This window comes from Lepisosteus oculatus, chromosome 6, assembly GCF_040954835.1.
Source record: "Lepisosteus oculatus isolate fLepOcu1 chromosome 6, fLepOcu1.hap2, whole genome shotgun sequence".
Lineage (NCBI taxonomy): Eukaryota > Metazoa > Chordata > Actinopteri > Semionotiformes > Lepisosteidae > Lepisosteus > Lepisosteus oculatus.
The window spans coordinates 56,903,907-56,928,175 of record NC_090701.1 but is presented as its reverse complement, the minus strand read 5'-3'; the positions used below and the strand labels follow the sequence as shown (position 1 = coordinate 56,928,175).

General features: G+C 38.3%; 1 protein-coding gene across 1 annotated transcript in view; it reads left to right on the top strand.

Moving 5' to 3' along the window:
- The window catches only part of LOC138239474 (piezo-type mechanosensitive ion channel component 2-like), a 63,581-nt gene extending 40,041 nt beyond the window's left edge, over window positions 1–23,540 (top strand). Inside the window, exons 2-4 of the mRNA XM_069191689.1 lie at window positions 9–104; window positions 22,373–22,498; window positions 23,437–23,540. Coding sequence (XP_069047790.1) covers window positions 9–104; window positions 22,373–22,498; window positions 23,437–23,540 — 326 coding nt within the window. The remainder of the gene's footprint in view (window positions 1–8; window positions 105–22,372; window positions 22,499–23,436) is intronic.
- Window positions 23,541–24,269: the final 729 nt, after the last annotated feature.

Here is a 24,269-nt window from a genome sequence, read left to right as displayed (position 1 = left end):
TCTTTCAGCGTGCCTGTTCCGGTACAATGGGCTCTCCTTTGTCTACCTCATCTACCTCCTGCTCATTCCATTGCTTTCAGAACCAACACAAGCAACAATGCAAGGTAAGGTTTGCTCTTCCTCACTTATTAGAAATCCTGCATATTACAGTAGGTACTGATAAATTATATTTCTAGAAAAATGAAGGAAGGATTTTATTTTTACCCTAAGATCTTTAACTCTTTGTATCTTTACAAGATCTTTATCTTACAAGATCTCTTTATCTTGTATCTTTAACTCTTGTGTCTGTAAAAAGTTATAAACCGTACATTTATAAAAGTTGTCCAAGTAGTGATTTGTCTCAAGGGTTTTAACACATTAATTAAGGTTCTTGTGGTCTGCAAATAAGGACATGGGGAAAAAAGAGTGAACTGGGCTTGTTACTGAATGTCTTCCATGTTCAGCTACAGTAGGCTTCCTGTGATGGGTTTTCAATGTTGTGTTCTCTAGGCATCTCAAAGTATTAGTTTTCCATTTTCTGAAAAACAAAAAGATAAAATCAGCCAGAATTGCTTGTTTTTAAATTGTTGTTGTTGAAAACCTTGATGACAATTTTAAAGTGCTTATACTGTATGTACAGTATTTGCCTAGTGCATATAATTTTTACAGTAAGTGACATGATACTTGAGGCTATACCTACTGTCTGTTTTTACAGAAGGTGTGTGACATCCAGTACAGTGATTGGATAACTTCAAGAGAAGTGAGACCCATACAATATGTATCTCACATGGCTCTGTGGGCAAAATCTGCGTATGCAATCTGTTTTGAACGATGCCTTTGTCCACATTCCATGAAATCAGATCCTTGTGGCGTTTGTTTCTGAGGCAAGTCATTGCAGCAATGAAGCACGACTGTCATCAATTACTGTGCATGTTTCAGGCTCTACAAAGACTCTGTTTCATCCATCCAACAGCTTGACTGAAATAACGAATTAAATAGGGAAAAGGGGCCGCCTGTTGGCCTCAGAATGGAAGGGATCGGGAAGACCCTCTGCGTATCTACAGCTCATATGTGTCCGATCGTGTGCAAAACACACATCAGATCTGTGGGCAATTGAACCAACTGTATTCCAGTGCGATGGCACAGATTGCAGTGAATCTGTGACACTTGAAACATTTCTGATAATTGAGCTTATTGAACAGTAAATGTGAATTTTAGTGCCCAAAAGGGAGAAAACAATTCCTCCAAGTAAACCTGTCAGCCAAAAACACAAACATTGGGAAACAATGGGCTATTGAGTGAAAGCAGTCGGCACTGAGGGGAGAGCTCTGGTCTGAGTCACCAGGAGGGGGGGAGCACGGCCTTGTTATGTTGAAGGATCACGAAGGCCTGTTTTCCATTATATTCCTAGACAAAGTAACTAGCATCTACTCATTCTTGCATTATTCGTTCTTGTAAAAGCCCTCTGTTAGCTCATAAAGGCATTACCAGTCTTTTACTCACTGCCTGGAGGTTTTTTGAATGTGCTTATTCCAATAACATGAGTCTCATGAATACCAGGATTTCAGATAAGGTTAGAAAATAGTTACCCGGGAGATGCATTTGGCAGAAATGGTGTGGATGTACTATTAATCAGCTTGACCTATCTACTTCAGTTGGGGAGCTGCATCAGCATGCGTAGTCTGCAAAGGAACAAGTATAGGTTTATTCCATGCTGAAAAGAGAAGAGAGAAACACAACGTTTCGGCTGTGAAGTCTTCTTCAGGTGCGAGAGGTTCACCAGTTGTGTTTTCTCTCTTCTCTTTTCAGCAAGGAATAAACCTGTTACTTCTTGACTTATCTACTGTACAGTACATCTGCTTTCCAAGGCTATGGTGTACGGTTCTATAAGGGGAGAAGCACAAGGGGCTTGAGGATCTGGTACCGTTTGGTTTTTAAGCATCTGTTCAGCACAGTCCTTCAGTCATGTCTGGCCCTGTCTTCTTTTCTAGCTCTACACACTCTAATATCACAGCTGTGACACATTTGTTATTAAAGCTGTGTCGATCGCCACATCAGTTGTGTAGTGACCATAATTTGTCCATCTTTCGATCTGATCTTAAAGAGTAAAACATTACACAATTACCTTGGGGCATGGTTCAGAGTAGTTACATGACATGCGTAACAAGTTCATATCAGCGTCAGGAAAATGTTCTTATTGATCTAATTTTGGAAATAGATTGGAATTGCGATGGGACATGGAATTTAGAATGCTGTCAGGAAATAAAACATACAGTAATAACGCTTAACATCATCAATGCTTGAAGTTCACATACTGTAACTAGTTATTTTGCAGCTCCTTCAAGTGGTGTGTGTTATCATTCTTTATCTGTACTACATTTTTTAATATCATGTAATCAGTAAGGAACTGGCAATTCCCAAGAAGAAACCTAACAATGAACATTATTATTTTCTGAACATTTTTATTTGCAAGGAAACCTTCTTAATTGTAATAAAAATTGTTGTCTGTGACTGCTTTGAGTCTCTTACAATTTCCATTAGAAGTGAGAGGAAGGAAGTCATAACGTCAAGCAGCTCCAGTCGGTTGTTTTCCCATCAATAACCCCTGAGACAGGAGCAAAGAGTTTTTAATGTGGACCACTTACCATCTAATAAATAATTAAAGAGATGCTCCTTATTTGGAATGTAAATGCATGCATATTACTATAGCTCTGACGGTTGGATCTAAAACTGTGTCATTTACAGTTTTAGTACAGTACAATCTGTTTTTCATCTTTTTATCCCCTCAGTTTTGGATGGATGGGGATTTCAGGGTTACCAATGACCTTATGACCGTTTCAAAGAAAAGGGTATATACAGTTTCTGGATTTGCAGTACCCTTTAGACTCTCTTCTGTGTAGTAATGCAAGAAAGAAGATAAAATGTGTTTTTGATGTTCAGCTTCCAGAAAAATGCGACCACACAAACAGTACATAGTGTTTAAAATACTTTGGGTTAGAGTCGCTTGGGACTCTAGAATGTAGACAAACATATAATGGGAACATATAATAATCATAATCAGCTGAGCTAATGAAGGCCAGTGAATCGGTACAACAGCTCATTAATGTGGAGCCACACCATGCAGGTACAGTAACAGAAGGTAAAAGACCAACTCAGAGCCTGACAGGAAGTGTAGCAGTGCCCGTACTCCAGTACAGGAGTGATGAGCTCACGTGTGTGTACCGTGTGTGACAAACAGTGTTCAGGGGTTCTATCTGCCACATTCTGTACATACAGTATTGGAGTTTGACTTCAGTTTTAGAGGCTTCTGTAGGACTTACAATAATCAGTCCTTGGCAAAAAAAAAAAGCAGGACACACCTGAGGAGAAAAAAATGCAACCCAGCAATATTTGTCTGATTTGAAAACAACGTCCTTATCATATTCTACACATGAGGTACAAAAGTCTCTCCAGGATTGAAGATGGGAGGAAGCCAATAACTTCAGTCTTATTGCAACTGAGGCGTAAAAATGTTTGTCGTCCAATATTTAACATTTGAGATTCAATCACAGTGTACTATGACAGCAGCAGTACTTTGGTTTCAGGTTTCCTGTGGCCATAGATTTGAGTATCATCCACATCATCTGTTTGACCAAGGGGAGAGTTGGAAACATAAAGACTGAATGGCAGAGGGTCCAGTACTAACCCCTGGGGAACACTCTATGTAACCAGCTCAACCTCGGAACAAAAAGAGAAAATATAAGTGCTTACTAAGTAAAGTTTTCAACCATTTAAGGGCAATACTAGAGTACCTATTACCTATAACATTTCTTTGGCCACAGTAATGGGAGCAAATATAAAGTGTTCTGTGGTTTATAGTTTATTAAGTGTTGAACTGCATCTTCTTGGCTTTGAATCAAATAGGGTTTGTACCGTAGCTTTTTGCAGTGAGCTGTCTTGTCTTTCATTTGTACTGTACAGCTAATCTTTCTTAAAGAAGAGGGGGTTTAAAGAGGTATAAAATTATAGTAATGTTTGTTGCTGAAAATTAAAGACAATCTTCTGTATTGTTGAATAGGAAGGGGATGTATAACACGTTTTGCTTAGAGGTACAGGTCAGTAAAACTATGGAATTAACACTTGAGCATGATTCTGTATTCCCACAGCCGGAGGTTTCTAGAAGCAGGAACATTACACACTGAGTACTATTTTAGAAGACATCTCCTGTTTGCCTTGCAGTTATTTTGGATGCACTTCAACGGCTGGTCTGTACGTAATGAGGAAGGATATTCCCTGCAAGACCCCCAAATTAATCTCAGTCCCCTGGGCACTCTGCAAGGCTCCTCACCACCTGTTACCATACTCTACCTCCCCCCCGAACTCGATACAGTTTCTGTGTCACCGGCCGCTACGCTTTGCAAAACATCAAAAGCAAGACTGATCTCAGTCACACTCGCGTTGATCAGCACTTTGCAAATATCAAAGAAATAGTTTGCTTATGGTATCAGGTTGTTTGAGGGATTATGGGAATTTGAGCAACATCTAAAAGTTGTTTGGTCTGACCTCCGGTACACACTCAGTAAGCAGTCTGGACGGATGCCTGCTACTATGCAGAGATATCTCCTTACTTCCGCACTCGAAGGCCCTGCTGACGAATGCCTTCTCTGTTAACAGCTGTATTCCAACGTTTTCCTAAGAAGTGTTAAGAGAACTACAAATTGCATTTGATCAGGACATGCAGTTTATCTGTTAGCTTTACTCAAACGTGTTTAGACACTGCAGAGAGAGAGAGAGGAGTTAAGATTAAAAGCATCTTGGATCTGGTTCCCATTGAGCCGTCTTCCCAGGAAATTTATTGCTTTGCAGTAGGCTCTGTTTGTGCTATTTTTTTAATGGTGCAAGGAAATATATAGTAATAAAGTTTTCATTACTGTGAAAAATACTACTTACGGTTTCTGTTGTTATTGATGACTGCAGGTATTCAAATCTGCAGAGACATTGTTTTGCCACGGCACTAATGGAAATTGATTAAAACCAAAAAGATATTTGTTTTCCTGGTTGCTCCATTTCAAGAAAATAGAAAGAATGTAACGGCAATGTAAGTGTACAGTACTTCTCACATCATAAACTGTGTCTAACAGCAAGACGTAGCTTAAATATTGTGTATAGTAGGTGTATCTTGGCTTTCTATTTAAATCTTGCCTTGTAAAGTAAGCTTAGGGACCTCCAGTTTCTGCATTGAGCAAACTATCTCAGTGTTTCTTATGACCAAAGTAAAGCTTGTAAAATTAATTCTAATACATGTTCATGTAATGTATATTCAGCATGAGGCCTCCTGTGGAAAGCTGAAAGAAGGGAAAAAAGTATTCATCTTGCCCATCTTGTAGTAATACATGTCCTTTATCTGTTATTCCACTGTTGAGATTGTTCCAGCTCAGGTGTCTTTGGGTTCATGGAGTTAACTAACACTATGGAAGCAAATGCTCAGTCAGGCTTTATTTGTAATAGATAGATACTTTATTGATCCTGTGAGGGAAATTGCAGTGCAACAGCAGCTTAGCACAGTCAACACAGCACAGTGTAACGAAATGATACAATAATACAACAATACAATACAGTCAGTACAGTCAGTGAGCAGTGGACTAAGAAGAGTTGCTCACAGCCCAGAACACACAAAGAACAAACCAGAACAGTACACAAGAAGTTGTATTGCACATTATAAATATAAATATATCGCACAAGTCCCCAGCATATATTGCACAAAAAACAAACAGTTGTAGACAGGAAAAGCCAGATGTAAGCAGAGAGTTTACTGTTCAGTCCAGAAACAGGTCACTGTCAATGTTGCCCCTGCCCAGTCACAAAGTGGATGCGTTGTACAGTCTTATGGCAGAAGGCAAGAATGACCACCTGTAGCGCTCCCCGTCGCACTGTGGATAGATCAGCCTCTTGCTGAACGTGCTCTTCATTTCCACAAGCTGTCATAGAGGGGATGGGAGACTTTGTCCATGATGGTCTCTAGTTTGGACACCATTCTCCTCTCAGCCACTACCTCCAGGGGATCCAGGTCAGACCCAATGACAGAGCTTGCTCTCCTGATGAGTTTGTTCAGCCTGTTAGCATCCCCTGCTCTAATCCCAGGGCCCCAGCATACCACTGTGTAGAAAATAGAGCCCTCCACAACCGACTGATAGAACATATGTAGCATCTTACTACATACATTGAAGGACCTGAGCCTCCTCAAGAAGTAAAGTCGGCTCTGACCCTTCTTGTAGATGGCCTTGGTGTTCTTAGACCATTCCAGTCTATCGTCGTTGTGCACTCCCAGGTACTTGCACGAGTCCACCATCTCTACCCCACTCCCATGGATGTAGACAGGAGTAGGAGGGACCCTTTTCCTCCTGAAATCTATCACCAGCGCCTTCATCTTTGCTACATGCAATTGCAGGTGCCCGATCACGTGTTTGTGACTGGGCTGATTTAAAAGGGAACTCCTGTGGCAAGTGGCCGCTCACTGAAGCTTTTGTTTCTTGCACAAAAGCCTGGGATCTGTAAAAACATGTAACATCTGCTTAGTGAGTCTGCCTGCCTGTCTGGCTGATGGAAAGACCTAATGGGAATTATCACTCATCAGGCTAATGAGACCTTGTAGTTTGTTATGCTACATACTTAAAGAAGAGAGAAGTACTGTACCGACGCATGTTTTCTTTTATACAGACTTAATGTCAGATAATGATATTTGTTAACAGTTGCACATAAGTAAATAATTTAAACCTGGTGCAGCGCTTTCCAGTTTGTTGTATTAATAATAAATGTGATAGATTATACATTGTTTTTTATCACGTCTTTGATACACATCACTCAAAACGGCAGTGTGCTGGCAGTTTAGAGGTGATTACTGAAGGCCACAGCATTGTGACAAAATTGCCATCAGAATCGCTGTCCCCCAAGAAATTAATGAAAGAGAGAACAAAAGTCATAGGCATATAATTCAGCAGTAGCATACACTCTAAAAATAGATGAGATGTCACTGAAGATGATGATCACAATCTTAGATCATGCTTGGAAGTGCTAGATATGGCATAAATATTCCTCGCTACCTGTAACTTAGCAATAAAACAGGCCTGATAGTGTCACTTAGCTTGAGGTCCTTCATCAGACCTGAAGTCTGATTTAAAATAATTTGTAGGGGTAAATATGCTTTTCTTCATGATCAAACTCCTAAGAATGGTCTTTTTTTGAGAATTTTCTGTGGTTTATAACTCCACAGAGTCAGAGGAACAAAAATACCAATTAATGTCTCCGTCTTCTAGCCAGAGAGAGATTTTATGAAACAGCACCATACTGCCACCTATTGAACAAGATTTAGTCTTGTTTTGATACTGTAGGTTCATTTAAAATTTATGAAAGTATGGATGTTGTAAATTGGTTCTGACATGATTGTTCACATATTTGAAATAACATTCAATATTTACACATCTAATAAAAACTTATCAGCCTCCCCCTCAGTAATGTCAGTCAGCTAGCACAGCGAATAAGTAACTGATCAGCTGTTAGGAGTCAATTCTCTGCCTTCCTCAGCAATGGAGGCTGTAATAACCTTCAGTGGAACATGAGAACAAACACCTTTCAAGTTTAGGGGTTGATTAATCAGAGAATGGTGAGATGTAGTGAATGGAATTGTTAAAAGACAGGTCCCTAAGGGTGTCAATTTTTTCCATCTGTTTGTTTAGCCTTGCAGCAAAAACACACAGATTCACATGCCATTTTCCTGTTTAGTAACAGTGCTTGTTGTCACTTAGCCATATGTTGTGTATCAAATATTCATCAGCGTGTGTCTTTCAAGCAGCTTTTAAGAGCTGAAGCAGACTTTGTAGTGTTTCGTGACAGTGGAGGTCTTGAACATCACTTATATCCCTAATCTAGCCCTCGGTGAAGACAGTACAGTCTTTCATTCTTTCTTTCAGAAAGTGAAAATGAAAGGAGGAGTAAGACAGCTGACAGAGTTAAAATAGTACGGTGAAGTACGGAAAGTGCACCATATTGATGTGCTTTCTGTTAACTGCTGAAACTGGTGACGTCTGTGGCAATATTGTTAAGTGATCAATAGTACTATTTGCAGAGATTTCACATTTCACCTTCAGAGCATTATAGTCACATTTAATGGTATTTTTTTCATTCCTAAGGATACTTTTCCTAAATGCACTGTATCTTGTCATTTTAAAGTTTATTTTAAAAATAGACATTTTACCAAGTCTGATTATTCCAAATGCCGTAATGCTCTGCAATAAAAATACATGTAAAATATAGCAGCATGTTTTATTGTGGTAAAATAGGAACAAAATGAATAATCATAGCTGTTATGGATATTTTCTGTTTTTATAAAAAATGGTAGTAGACCATGTTGCTTGCATAAGATTTCTAAAAAAACAATACTTTATGCAATAAAAAAATTAGTTACCTACAGTACTTCCTTTATTAGTTTACCTAGAAGAGTAGTTACCTGTGCCTACTTCCTTTATTGTTCCAGATGGGACACTTGCTTGAAGGCAGGTAAAAGACAGAACACAATACGTTTAACACAGCATACAGTAAGTCCTTTCACAAATAAACATCCACGTATGATGAGAAAGAAAAGAACTACATATAAAAAAAAGTAAAATATACCATCCGTTGTCCAAATTAAGCAGGTTTATAGCTATGTGAGTAAAGGATAATTCCATTCTAGTGCACTTGAATCTGGTGTTCTAAATCGACACCCAGATGGAAGAAGCTCAGGCTCACTGTGCAAGGGGTGTTAGTGTACAGTGTCCAGCCTTCATAGCAATAAAGACTGCTTTTCAAGAGCCAATACAGCCATTGCCATTGTGGGCATCAGTTGGACTGTGATAAACCCAATAAAAAAAATCCAGACAGTTTTATAAAACAGTATAGCTGGGAGGAGTCGAGGAGAAATGGCAGCCAATCTGCTATACCCTCCTCAGGAAATTAATATCAATGGCGAGGTCAGCCGATGGCGTTCCCTTATCACTGTCTTCTAAAGCAAATCTGCATTCTTTCCTGAGGAAGTCACAACTGTCAATGACAGAGCTCTCTTGTGCTCATGAGCGTTCCCAGAGCTTCCAAAACCTGAAACATGTTGGGAAAGTCAAATGAATGATGACTAACACCCTGTCAGGCTTCCTTTGTCTCAGCTCATTCTGTTCCAAACAACACTCTGGAAGATGTGGTTTTCCGCACAAACATGGAGAACTTGTATACCTGATAGTCACACCTGGACACCTGGGTGACACTTATAGTATACTGTATGAATTAAGTGTCATGCATGGATTTAAGATGGGTTTTATTTCCAATTTATGTCCAAATTGAAAATCTAGTGGAGTGGCATCTCATGGGAAGTGAATAATAACTCTCCTTATTAATTCTACATACATTCTGAATGAAAAAAAGCCCAACCCAGGTACATAATGAAACCGTCCAAGCTGGTTATTTACAGATCACTCTCTGACAACCAGGACAGAAAGGATTATCACGATCAGAGTCTGATTGCTTCCACTCTTTGGTGCAGAGGCTGTCATAACAATTCACATGAAATGTGTTTCCTTGTTAAAATGGGTGTGGATTTCCCATTTCTTCTGTCATCCCTGCGAGTAAATGGAGCTGACTCTATTCTTCTCTGTGGTTGTTATTTTCAGCTACTAACCAGATTCTGTCCAGCTGTTTTCCCAGATGTACGCACACTTCGCCACGTCAAATGTAAAAAAAAAAAACACAAAGGAAAACCCCCTCCTTAATTCACTCTCTTAGCCTATAGACTTTACTAAATGCATTTCTGTTCCACCTCCTGTGTCTATACTGACTCAAACAAACTAGCAAGATGTGATATGAAGAAGACAGTTCTCAAAATATGAATATCTTCTTCTATAAGCTACAAGCTATGAACTTGAGTAGCAAGGTATTTTTTAAATGGAAGTTATAAAGAGATATTTTATGTAACACAATCCATGGTTGAAAGTATCCCTCCATTTTCTAACTGCTTCCTACAATTCAGGATCAGGGGGGGCCGGAGCCTATCCCAGCAAGCAATGAGTGCAAAGCGCAGTACACCAGTCCATCCCAGGGCAGACAGACACACTCACACCAGGGCCAGTTATCCCAGAAGTGAATTAACCCACCAGTATGTTCTAGGACTGTAAGAGGAAACTCACACAAACCTGGGGAGAACGTGCAAACTCCACTCAGACAGCACCTCAGCAATTGAACCCAGGGCCACAGCTCTGAGAGGCAGCAATGCTAACCTCTGCACACTGTGCCACCCAATTTCAGAATAATTTTCTAGGCCTCTGAGATGTGCTGGAGGAAAAAAAATCAGACTGCTCAAAATGCAAATGTATACACCAAAGTCTACATTCTAAAAATATATTTTTTCTCATATTACAAAACCAATGCAATTTTTTTTTTATTTGAGAAGTGTGCCAAGAAAATACATTAATACAGTACTTATTTCTTGCTTTTTAATCCACCAATTGTTCATTCATAAAGTTTTCTGGCAAGTTTCTGACATCATCACATTGCCCTGTTTCACACAGGGCTCTAACAAATTCTGAGTCTGGCCTTTAATTGATCTTTTAGAGTGCCCCATGATTGCGTTCTGGGAAATATCTGAACTATGAGTCACATAATAAAATTTAATTAGTGAGTGGTTGACAATTTGTCTCCTTCCTTACGCATTTAACCTGTTTGTGCCGTGCAAGTAAAACATTAGGTACGTATGTATATATGTGGCACAATCTAACTTTTAATGCCTATAGTACATTTTAAAGTATTGTGTGGATGTGAATAGTAAAATACCTCATCTATTGCACTGTAGTTTGGAGTCTTTAAACTTACTATCACCTAAGAACAACCTTCAGCTTAAGAGGAGACCTAATTTTACCTTTGTTGTGGCTGAGCTGTTGTGCTGTGGAGCAGAGCACTTACTGACAGTGCAGGAATTCAGGGTAGCACGTTCAAGTCCTGTGGGAGAAGGGGGGGGGTCGTGTTAGGGGGCTTGCTTCCTGCAGGTAAACTTCCCCTGGGCTTTGTCAGCCCTTGAAGAGCAAGACTTCACTGTCACTTTCTCCTGCCAGGTGACTCATTGCCTTTTAAAAAAAACCCAGTGAATCTCTGTGTTGTGTTTGTGTTTGCCTTTGAAGAGTATATTCAAAGAGTTCTGTGTGTGTGGGGTTGGGGGAGGGAAGAGATAAAGGGTGTTTTACCTTCATGATGCAAAGATTAAAAAAATAATTCTCATTTTTTTTATTTCGGAAGAGTAGGAGGTAACACAAACAATGAAATTGAACATAATGCAAGGGTGTATTTGAATTATCCTTTGCTTTTTGGCCTCCATGCAGCCACACGATTTCCTTTTCAGAAATGAAATTTGTGTGTGTTAATGCTAGTGTACTGTCTATATGAATACAGTATAATTAATAAAGGGACGTAAATAGACTTTAAACAGAAGAAGAGTTAAGAATGGAGTATCCAAGAATGAAGAGAAAACAGAGCAGGATCTGGAAAATGGCTACTAAAAGCTTTACAGGACAAAATGTGTCAGAAGAAAATATTCAAATGCTCTGTGCTTTATTAAAAATACATTGACTCTTTTTTATTTGGGTAGTTTTTTTTTTACATTTTCCCGTCTGTGCTGTAATTCAACAGTTTGCAAATAGTCGGTTCTTAAACAGGCAGTCTCCCTTCAAGATTATGTGAATAAGAATGACAAGAATCTCACATGAAAATACTGTATATATACCAGATGCTGTACTGGCTCATTGAAATGCAGTGAACAATGCTCAAACAATTTTAAAATGTGTAAAGCTGTTCTTTGTATGAGTTTGGAAATTTATTTTATTGTGTTTTGTCTGGCTTTTTATGGTGTCAGAAACAGGAGACCAAGGGTTGAGGGGGGTATTTAGTTTGTTTCTGTGCTGCTGAGGAGAAATGTGTGTTGGCTTTATTAATTGGCATTATATGCATTTTATATTCCACAGTGCTCAACTAGCAAATGAAAGTGCATGTTCTGGGAATAAACCAAAACTCATTAGCAGTTTAAAAACCTCCACGTGATGCTCATTTGGAAGGTGCCTAGTTGTTTAAGGTACGACAGATCAGCATGTTACATATTTTGCCACACAATGTAATTAAAGTTTAAGTGCTTTCCATGAACAAACATTAAATTATATTAGCCAGACACTAAAGCTTGAGTGTACGGTAGTAACACTGGGTTTTATTGAGCATAGCTTTCTTTAAAAAACATGTAGGAGCTATTTTGGAGGTTGCCCATTAATATTTACTTTCAGGGCTTTTGCTGGTTGTGGATCAAGGCCACAGTTTTCTCTTGGTACCTGAGATGCTCCTGCTTGAAATAATTAGGTTGGGTTGAATATTACAAATCCCATTTTGTTAAATTTGACTTGGTATGTACGGTATTTTTTTTTTTAATATGCCCTTCTGAGAGAGAACAGCTACACTGCCTTTTGAGATGCACTGAAAAGAAACATTCATTTTCGTTTGTACTTTTTTAAGAGCCGGGATAAAAGTGTATAATAAAGCTTTAAATGACAATAATAAAACTATTAAATCACCTTTACATTAGGTGTATAGTAACCTGTCCAGATGTGTGGATTTATATAGAAGCTGTAATAGTTAAAGTAGCTAATAAACATCCTAGTTCTGATTTTCAGCTGAGAAGTTGGAACAATATTTTTTTTCCTTACTGGACCAACATTTACTACATTCATTCACTTCACATAACAGGGCCATAAATAACAGGAGTTGAAGAGTTTTACAGAGAATTCTCTCATTTAAGAAAATGTAGGCAATGTGTGCTGAAACGTATATGCTGAAAATATTTCCTTCATAAAATGGTTTTAAAATGTGTGTGATCCAGGTGTGATCGTGAAGTAGTTTCAATCTTATAGATAGATAAGAAAATATCAATTTTCCACACAAAGCAATCATCTTTTTGGCCTTCTGAGCCTTTTGAATGTGATCCATTTTCAGCTATCTGGTCATCACAAATTTATTTCCAGTGCTCTGAAAAACAGCAGATCACCATTCATGACAATAGATAAGAATACCACATTCAGACCTACACTCCGAGACCTTTTATACAGAAGTATGGTAGGACCTTTGACAGCATCATGTGGAAGATACAATGAAGTGTCCATCATGGGGACTGTCAAGCGTTGTGACAATCTTTTGCTGAGTGGAGCTTCCTTAAATCCTTAAATCTAACTTGCAAGTGCTCAGCATATCAGTACCGATTAATTACAGAGATTATTCCTAGTAGCCTCAGCTACTTGTATTCAAATATCAGTAAGCAAAGGTCATATCAACCACAATGTCTAAGTAAGAAAAAGCACGTCAAATGCACTTGAACTTCTTCTGTCCTGTCTCCCATTGCAATGTTATGGTTGGGTCTGAAAGGCATTGTAGCTTCAAGGAAGTTCACTGATGTGATCAACCTCTGAGCGTTGGAGGACAAGGAACAGGTTCACAGGACACAGGCTGCCAACAGTTTTGAGAGATACAACAAGCTGTGTTACAAGCCAAAGCGAGAGGCACTGAGCATACAGCTTTGCCATATTTAAATGAATCATTTGTTACCAAAGTGTAACAAACACCAGCGCATCCATCTCTGGTCATGCAGGGCTTGATGTAGGCATTGTACTGTAGATGGATAAAAGTAATTTCATGAGTGCAGAAAGAAACACATTGAGGAACATTATTCCAGTGTTTTTAGATTGCAGGTTTGGTTAAGCAATGCTTTCATTCGTCCAAGATATTAGATTTTACAATGTAGGTTTCTTAAAAGAAAGTGCTACATTTGGTTTTTGTAGTTGAGTTATTCTCGCGTTTTTTTGTAATACTTCATATAAGGAAATGTTTATTATTTAGTATGCAATTGTCCTTATTTTGAAGATAAATATGCAGCAGGTAATGTCATTTTGTATTTGAATAGATACATTTTTATTTAAATGTTTTTTTAATTTGTATAAATACTGTAAGTTAAAGTATTTGGGTATTTACAGTATAAGGACCAAATAAATTAATTTGTGTTTAAATACAGTAGGTTTTTTTGGCTTAACTCTTCACAGAGTCATGTTACAGTTGGAATTTTTTGAAAAATATCTAAATGAATGTAACTCAAGTAGTCTTCAATGGTTCCGTTTCAGAAAATTAGATTGTAATTCCCAAAATCGTTTTATAAATATACACATAGCTACAGTAGATTCCACATTGTGTGTAGAGCAGTTTGCATCTTATTTAGAAGAAAACTCACATCTGTTAAGGATGACTCATATTATAAACAGTAGTTTTGGGTGTGTTTAAGAGGACTACAGTTTCAAGAGTATTTTAAGAAATGTTCAAAAACAGTTAAAAAAACATTTCTTTTTTCATTTTGTTCTTAATTAAGCAAGAAATCACAAAATAAATCAGAATGTTCTGTTTTATCTGTTATGATCCTTTATGAGGTACAGGCACAGCACTCTTTTTGCTAATTAAATATCATAATGTTGACTTTTTAGATGAACTTGCTGATATGTTAGCCTTGCCTTGTTTTAACTTTAACAGGATTTTAGTCCCAGGTCATATGAATATCCTCTTTGACTCTCAACAGCGCAGTCTGGCAATGAAATAACCAGCGCCTTAACAGTTTTTGTCTATGCTCTAACTCATTACAATGATCACATCTTGGAATTCGCCATCACAAATAGCTCTCTTGTTTGCTTTCTGAGCAGCCATGATTTGGGTCTTTCTGATCACATGTTGAGTTTTGATCTGAAGTTTGCTGTCCCTTACTTTATGTCCTTAAGTTTTATAGCTGGCAATGGGCAGTCGATTTGGGATCAAGAAGCCTGGTTAGTTTGCTGATTCTGCTCTTTCTTTGCTTTTTTTCCTGTCTCTTATACTGTTCATTAGCTCTCTGATTCATGCTCTACTATTGATATATTGGCCTGTGTTTAAACTGTCCATGGTGCACTGATCGCTTTCTCTGTATAAAGGTAGTTTCACATAAACTGGAGAGTACAGTAGATGGCAAATTTGTGCTTTGCACTGCACATCTTCAGTCACTGAAAGTCATCATCTAGATGAGGGGTATGGAATATATATATTTTCACGGATTGTTATTACTTTTCGATTATATATATATTAATTAGTGAAGCCTAACTACCTCGTCGCATCGTTGACCTTGTCTCGTTTAAGCAAACCTAATTTTTTTTACAGCTACACTTGATAACATCCGACACCAGATTTCCATTTTTTCATGTGCTTTTGAACAGGGCCTCTTTGTATTCCTGAGTGTTTTTCTCACTTTGCACGGCTCCCTCCTGCATGCCTTCCTGTAGTGGTGTCAGATGTCAGACCCACCACCTGTTTGTTAGACCCCTTTCCCTTTGTGTCTTGGCACTCCTCTTTCTCTGCCCTTTGCTCCTTGGTGTTGAATGAACGACTCCTTGAACTCTGGAGGGGTGTTGGCAGCTCTTAAAGCCTCCCTGCCTTAGAAAATCTCATATTGCTGTGGAAGGTCTGAATGTTGTTGTTTTTTGCACCACATCTGATAATCCAAACTTGCATTTGTTCTCAGTATACAAACTTTTCAAACCCTTTCTGTCGATCTTTAGACAATTACTCAGCAGTGAATCTGCCTTTGTTAAACTGGAACATTGTAAAAGTTACCAATGATCTCACATGATGCTCATGATAGCGGCCGTCAGATTTGGCACTTTATCCGTGTTTGTTCTCTCTGGTTCTAGCACTGCGTTTGGGTGTATGAATCATGATGTTCTACTTACTGTAGCTTTACTTGATTTGTTTAGTGTCTTTCTTACAGTGAATGGTGTAAATCTTACTTTGATGGTCTCTGTTGGTCATTTTAGTTCTGAGGATGGGTTGGGGTATTCCCCAGGGTCATATTTTGGGCCCTCTGCTATTAAGTTCACTCGTATTCTGGTGTTCGAACCCAAGTCGTTCCTGAAAATCTGTTCGGAAGGCAGGAGGTTGTAAATTGAAAATGGAAATTCCATTATTTCTTAGGGGAAAATTCCACTGCGTTCCGAGCCGAAGACAAGTTCACTCAAAAACCACCCCCAACATATAATACCATACACACCATTATAGCAAGCTTAGTGAACAATGCAGTTCTACAAAAAAAAGCCAACTATAGCTGTAAAATAATTAATGGTATCGTATTTACGTTTTTCATTCTTTCATAATAGATTGCTATCCAAGCGATCGGCTAGAACGATGTGCATACTGTTGTCGACTATTACGCTAAAAAATCTTTTTCTCTTGCTTAAGGTCCATCATGAACAGCACCTACAAAAAGAACACAGAAAACACTTTGGAAATGAGAGCGTATGATGATCGTACACAAAGCACTGCTGCCTCATGACGCCCTTGCGCCATTAGATTAGCAAAATTTCGTTCTTATAACAAATTACATGTACAAATTCTTCATGTTCGGATTAGCGAAAATTTGTATACTGAACTTTCTTATACCGGGGTATGAGTGTATTTTTGTTTTCTCATGGTCAAATTATAAAACTGCATAGTTATACCTGAATTATCATTTGTATACAGCTAAGAATCAAGCATTAAAATGAGGCAGCTCTTTTGTACTGTTTATTGCCTTCCACACAGCTTCAGCTTTAGCCTAAAAATGTCCCTTTTCAAAAAGGCTTTTTCTGTGTTTCTTCTTAGCTCTGTAATTTTCATTAAATTTATTTTTTGTGAAAGTGCTTTTCGTGTATTGGAAAATGCTGTGAGGTGATTTGTTTTTAATCTACTAGGAGCACTTTGGAGTGTTTAGCAAAGTCCATACCACAGTGAAATTTTTAGTCCCCTTAGTTTCCTGTTTATGCTCTGCATACATTTTTTGTCATAAATATATGAATTAAATCATTTGATTAGGATCGAGCATTTTGAATTCCTAGGTGCAGAGTGCTAAGAGATACTAAATCTGTCCCAGGCTATAGTTCCAAACCTTTAATACATTTTAAAAAACAAATCTTTATCTCTATAGAAGATTTCCGGTATTTGTCATCAACTTTATTATGAAGAAAAAATGAGGATATCCTGTTTAGTACTGTTTAGGTCATTTGTGTTGCAGTGTTGCTGGCAGCTGGTTAATACCTCCACACCCCTGCTGTTTAAAATAGCTGTTTCTGTTGGGGATCTTAAACTTTGTATCCTCATTACGTCTGATAGGAGAACACAGTAAAAAACAGATGTGTGAACTACTGATCATTGACATTTTACCAAGTCAAACACATTAAAATTTTTGGTTTTCTCTACCCCAATTTGATTAAATCTACCCATCCAGTTCTGAATGTAAGTATTCAGAAAAAGCACTATGACTACCATTTCTAATGATAAGAATTACATCATTCTGTACTGTTTTGCATTCCAGAGATAAGTATTTCCCATTGTTTTTATCTATTTGAATTCTGCTATTTCTCTGGGTGAATGAGGGCCTTTGTCTGCAGTTATATTTGTTCTAACTTTATCCCTCAAGCTGTCAGTGGGAATGCAGTGGGAATTATATGGACTGCAAGCTGTTGTTTAAGTTTTGATTTTCAATAGAATCAAAATATCAGGGCTAGAACGCTATACTGCTGAGTCTGTTCTGATGAGACTGATGCAGACATGAGGAAATGAGAAGCAGAAAATCTGCTAGGTGAAGAGTTCAAATATCTCCCTGCAGTGAGGTCACAACACATATTAAAGAGCTTCACCCTGTAGCCCTCCGCCTGGATTCTGGTGTGGTGTTGTAGCTGGCCTGTTGGTTGGATTTGTTCTATGGATTAGGGGACCCCATCGATCTTTCCGAGGAGTGCACACCCTGGTCCGCTGTTCCATGGCTGTTATGTCATGTTGCCTCCAGAGCCGGACTTCAATCCTTCCATAACACTTGGGGCTTCTCTGCTTTCTCTGTGCGGTGGTCTGGTTGGTGGTCTTTCAATCCTGTCTGGAATCCCAGCTCTCCTTGGAATCCCTTGGGATTACTCTGTCTCCCAGTTTCTATTTGCAGTGAATGCGCGCTTCCCTCCTCTTTTACTCAGTGGGATTTCAGTTTCTGTGATGGGATCTCCTTTTCTTCACTCAGTAGATGAGTGCGTGGTTGCTTCTGTCACTCAATAGGATTGAAGCATTTCAGGTGCAAACTCATCTTTCACCAGCTGGTCCATCAGAAGACCCAACAACAATTATTGACAACTCTAGTTATAGACTTCACCTACTGTCTGTCAGAAGAAGGAGTTGAATTTGACATACAGTGCAGTAATTTATTGGTGTATAAGAACAGGGGTGAAAAGTTTGCACGGTAATTGTAAGTGTTTTTCATACCCACAGAATTAGCAGAATTTGTAACAAGTTAGCCTGAAAAATGTTTTGATCTCTGCCTATGGCATTGATCAAAACCCCAACAGGAATCCTGCCATGGAGTTTCGGTTTTAAAATAAGGTCCAGATCAGTCTTTCTATTGGTTTACTTCAACGAAGGCTACAGGATGTGGATTTATTTCGTTTCGTGCATTTGGCGCTGTTGAATGTCTCTTGTCTGCAGGTTGTCTGAGGAATGTGGGTTAGGTTTTTTTTCAAGATGCAGTTAGAGGATTTTAAGAATGAACAGTGTGTTGCTCTATGCACAACCCACATCTTTTATGGTGTTTAAGATAATACCATCCAGCTGTAAAAACATGCATTTTACAAAGCTCACTGCAATTTTAAGAAATTCACAAAGTCATATGTCATTTTTTGTAACTTTGTATAAATAAAAAGGTGTCCATTTATTTTGCAACAGTTAAATAAAATCTAAACATCCTTTTAATGTGCAAATTGCCCTGTGTTTAACAAAATGAAACACTTTATTTTCTGACTTATGTGGCTAACAGTGGTATGCCTTAAATGTATTTTAAAAGCAGAACAAAAATCTAAAAACGAATGGCATGCTTTAGAGTGAGTTCTAATACAGATACAGCGCATACCTACAGAACTGTATGTGAATGGACAGTGGGATAGTTTTGTGGTGTTCTTTATTTTTTTGTTTAATAGAAACATGTAGAGACAATAAGTGCCACTGTACACACAGTTCTTGTTAGTAACCCTCAATGAACATTTATAGCTTACTGAGATGGCCTTGTTTTATGTAGGAACATTAGATTATAAGAATAGTTTAAAACGTGAGGAAACCGTTTGGCCCAAGCGGCGAGGTGTGTAGAAATGTGTAATAGCTGCTCAGACTGAAATAATGACAAACTCTCATAAATATATTATGCCTCATCGCCCATTACCTGCTACGTACTGTACATCCTTCTGGCAGATCCTTCACGGCAGATTATAATGAATTAAAATACTAAAATGAATACTCTAAAATAAATTCCCTTCAAGATGATCTAAGCATGAACTGGACTTCTTAAATCAAAATTATGCATTCACATTATTTTAATTAGAAAGGAGAAGTTCCTCAGATATTTAACAATAAATAAAACACTCAGTGTGAGGACTTACAAAACATTAAGAGCAATAAAAAAATGAAAGCAGACAATTGAAAACAATTTAAATTTTTTACTTTCATAGAAAGGTCATTCCCACAGCTTAGAGTCTGAAAGAGAAAAGGTTCCTTAAAGCCTCTGATGTGATTTTTCATTTCACCTATAACAAGAGTATGATCTGAGAACATACGGAGACTTCAAACGTACATACAGTATGACGATGCAAGATAAGTATTCCTGAAATGCATGATATTTCTGAAGAAAGACCCCCGATTCATTTTCTTGGCATTCTTACCTGCCTGAGGGGGGGGTAATATTTTTTGGAATATTAGTTTTTCAAGAAAAGTTGAAGCCCTGTTACCTGTGTGCAAGATGTAATGGGATCAATGTCAAGGTGAAGTAAACTTGAAGCATGTGTTGTAAGGACGCCTATAAAAGCTGCTGCTGCTTTGGCTTTTACTGCATGTCTGTCCTCATCAAACCACAAATACATCTGTTTCTTATTTGTGCTTCTGTAAGCAGCTAGCTACATTAGTTTACTTAACTGCTAGTTTTCATACTTCTAACTGATAGCTTGTTACATGGATGAACAGATTCGAATGAACTAACTTAAGAATATAATAATAAACTATTTTTTAAATGTACAGCACTAGATTTCTGTGTAGTTTCGACTGGGTGTACAGATATTCTGCGAGCGCACTTTTACTACCTTCCAGAAGGTTTTTACGGTCCTTGAGTTGTGGTTTTGTGTTTTCAGGATTAGCCACCCCCCCCCACAGGATAGATTTAGTAACGTTAACGTGCAGAATGAGAGGTAGAAAGGGACCTCTGAATCACTAAGGAAGACATTATAGAGAGCAGAAAGATAAACATCTGAAGCCTCACTACCTTTTCACAAAGCTCAGCTCTCACCGTGATAAGTATTTGCTGAGTCCAGTCACATCTGTCCGCATGTCGTGCTAAGTGTTTTGGAGTTCATGCTGTGGAAAATGGAAGGAGAGTTCTCTTCTGATTGGTGCATGCCTCTTTTCAGCATTCAGCTGATGGGAACAGCGGCTCCGTACAGCCAATACGTAAAAAAAGGAAATTTTGCCTACAGTGTATTTTAAAAGTTGACTGATTTCACTGGTTAATACATTTAGTATACTAATTCATTAGTTTATTGAAGTGTCCAAATAATTATTTAAAACAAAAGTACTTGGTAATACGTAGATAAGTATATATACATAGATAATTCTTTACACTTATATAGCTCTTTTCTGGACATTCCACTCAAATCTCAAAGTGCTTTACAGGTAATGGGGATCCCCTCCACTACCAATGTGCAGCCCCACCTGGATCATGTAAAACTTGAATTTAACATATCTCTGTAAAAACTAGAAATGTCTATAGTTTTGTTAATATTTACAGTAAGTTACAGTGCTGTAATTATGTTTTCTGGTCGATAAGTCTTTTCACACTGACATTTAGCAATAATAGCACATCAACAAAACACATCAACACATCATTGTACTGTATATCTAAAGGAGAGTAAATGCATTTCTTTCAGCTATCAACCTCTTTTGTGTCTACAGTATGTGAATGAATTGTTTCATTTGAATCCCTAAACAACTGAAACACCTCTCATTTATTGGTAAATTAGATTAGTTTCATGCATTACATTTTTTTATTTATGATGACAGTGTCTTTTTCTTAAGATAATAGTCTCTCTGTTTTACCAACAGCTTCATTGAATATCAGTATTTGCCTTCTGTTGCATTAATCACAGTTTCTGCAGGGTGTGTTCTGTCTTTTTAATGCCCACTGGATACAAGGGCTCAATGTTTTCTTCTGTAAAAGTCCTTTGTATTGTAGATATAATATTGTAACGCTACAATATTTAAAAACAATATAGAACTTGTTTTGAGAGCTGGGTATGTCAGATTTAGGAGAATGTTTGACGATGTTGACGTTTGATGGTAATCTCTCTGTAGATCTTTATTTTAACCACATTTTGAGACCTGTGTTCTACAGGCTCAGACCGAGGTCCTTCCTTAATCTGTGACCAACATAAACTTCTCACAGCCATAAAATGTATTTTCATCTTTGTTTCATCTACTTACTCCATATCTCTGAGGGCTCCCCATGGAGCAAACCGGTTTAACTGCTCCCAAGTTAATTTTATTGGAGACAATCGCTTGTGTCTTTGTTTGCTGTGCGGACCAGAGCGTAGGAGACATTGCTTTGTATCTGTGGGATTTAGCCCCACTTATGCTTATAAAGTTCACTTATGAGACCTTTCCCACTTAGATGCCGTGACCCATCAAAACCTCTTCCTTTATTCTGTGTCCTTCAGAGAATATTCCTCAGATATACTCATTTTCTAATGACTCAGAAAATATTTGTGGTCAAAGGAAGAAAACTATGGGAATATCTGACATTTATGAAAAAAAAACCAGATATTTCCAAATGGTCTGAATTTTTACAGGGGCTTACTCCATTTTGGACTTTTATGCTTTTCTTTGGAAGCTGGATTAATTTAAAATTCTAAAAACATAAACATATGACCGTCCCATGTTATACCACACTCGTCAGTGGTTTCGCCATTGCAGTATTAGAGTTATTGCTGGCTGCCCATGAATTATTCCCTCTTAACTGCACAGCGAGAAAAACCCAACATGAACCTGTGTCTTCGAAGAGCATTTTTTCCTTATGGAGGATGTTCGTCCAATATGTCCAGTCAAGAACGATTGCGATGAAGTGCACTGTTTCAGGTGGGAAGAGTTATAATTGGGCAGGAGGCTGGTCGAGCTGGTGGGTTTTGTTGGTGTGCTGTCCGGTGGTAACGGTGATGATAATCACTCATCAGTGCTGGCTTTTCCTTGTTTCCTCCAGGCCACACAGGGAGGCTGCTGAAGTCCCTTTGCTTTACCAGTCTCACCTTCCTGCTGCTGCACATCATCTTTCAAATCACTGTCAACAGCCTGGTGGCCGGGAACAGCATTGATTCTGGCTTCAACTGTAAGTACTGTACAGGCCGCTGTTCTTTCTCTGCCCTACGCCGCATCTGCAAACATTTCTGATACACGCCTGTGCAGGCTTTTGATCTAGAAGCCTGTTTAGTAAAACGTGGGTTAATGTCTCCAAAAGATATGGTATACCAGTTTTACACATACAGTATATACAGTAGTAGAGCCATTCTGAAAAGGCTATAATTGTGCAATATCATCATATATCATTACTTCAATTCATAGGGGGGAGAGGGACCGAAAATGCCTGAAAAACAGCAAAACAAGTCAATGGGCTGGATGCATTATATACATATAATATAACAGAAAAGGAGAATAGTAGGATTTCAGAAAGGAAACCTCCCTGATGAAAATTAATTCCACATTTCCTTTTTTTTTGCTTGCTACTGTAATGTCAGCTTTTAAGCTGGGAGGATAAAGTGCATGAAAACGGAAATGGATTAAAATGAAACGAAACCCAACTGAGGGAAGACAGAGCTCGGGAGACCAAAGCCTGCAGCTCCGCGGAGGCGGGGGGGAATCCAGGAACCCCAGTGGGCATGGAGTAATTGTGGAATCTACCTTCAATCTGTAACACTCCCACTAAGCCAGTGTATGAGGAACGCAATGAAGGAAACACAGATGGCAATATTGAGACCCCTGAATGAGACAGAAGCCACATTTGTGCTACTGCTTCAATAGTACATAGACAGTAGGGTACACACCTGGTGTACTTACAGGTAGTAAGTATACGATTATGAATTTACATACATTCTGTTAATGTCCCTTGGGTGCACCTCCTTCCTCCTTCTCCCCTTCTGTAATTACCAGCCTGGTCTGTGAAATTAATTTCAGTAGGAATGACAGCACCTAGGATTAAAGCGCCATGAAAGGATTATGGTGCGAAATTTTGGCTGAACGCGCTTGGCTGAGGGCTGGCCTCCTGGCCAGGGGACAAGGAGACCAGGACCCCCCTGCGGGGTGACCGAGGGGCAGCTGCAGGCTGGAGATGGGATGGAGGTGGGATGCAAGAGAGGGAGACAGGAATCTCGTAGGTATTTACGTCGTCTGGGAGAGGAGCGATTGCGAATTACTGACAGCCGAGTCAGATTGAACTTGGTTGTTGTCATCACTCCCAGACTTTCGTTTTAAACTTGGATCCCATTGGATCCCCAGAATGGGATTTTGCTGAAGCTTAGCCATTAGGTTGTGCTGGAGAAGACTGGGGCATGTTTTCACCATAAATAAAAAAATACATAAAGATCTAGTTTAGCAAGACAACTCCACCCACAGCGCAATGCAAAACGATTATAATTTACTTTTGTCGGCCACATTGTGTACTGTACATCAGTATAACAAAGTTCTATATAAAGATTAGTTCACCATAATGGATAAAGTAAAAAAAGGATAAAAAACCTTGTTTTAGAGACACCTAAACTTAATGGAATACCAGAAAAGAAAAGTACTCGGATATTACAGATAATCGTTTTTAACTTTTGCAATTCGTGCCAGTAAGTGTAATTTAAATTTGTTTTTAATAATGTTTGGTGTCTTTTATTTGAGAATAAAATAAAATATATCAATATTTTATATGAAATCTATAAATTATATTAAAAAAAGAAAAAAAACATATATTTTTTATACAATTTTCATCTTTGCAGATAGAACAGATCAAGTCAAATATTAAAGTGCCTACTGTATGTTGGTCCATGATTGTGTCTCTTTTGTGAAAACAAACAACATGTCTAACATGTTATTGTCTAAAATTTCCCATACCACTGTGA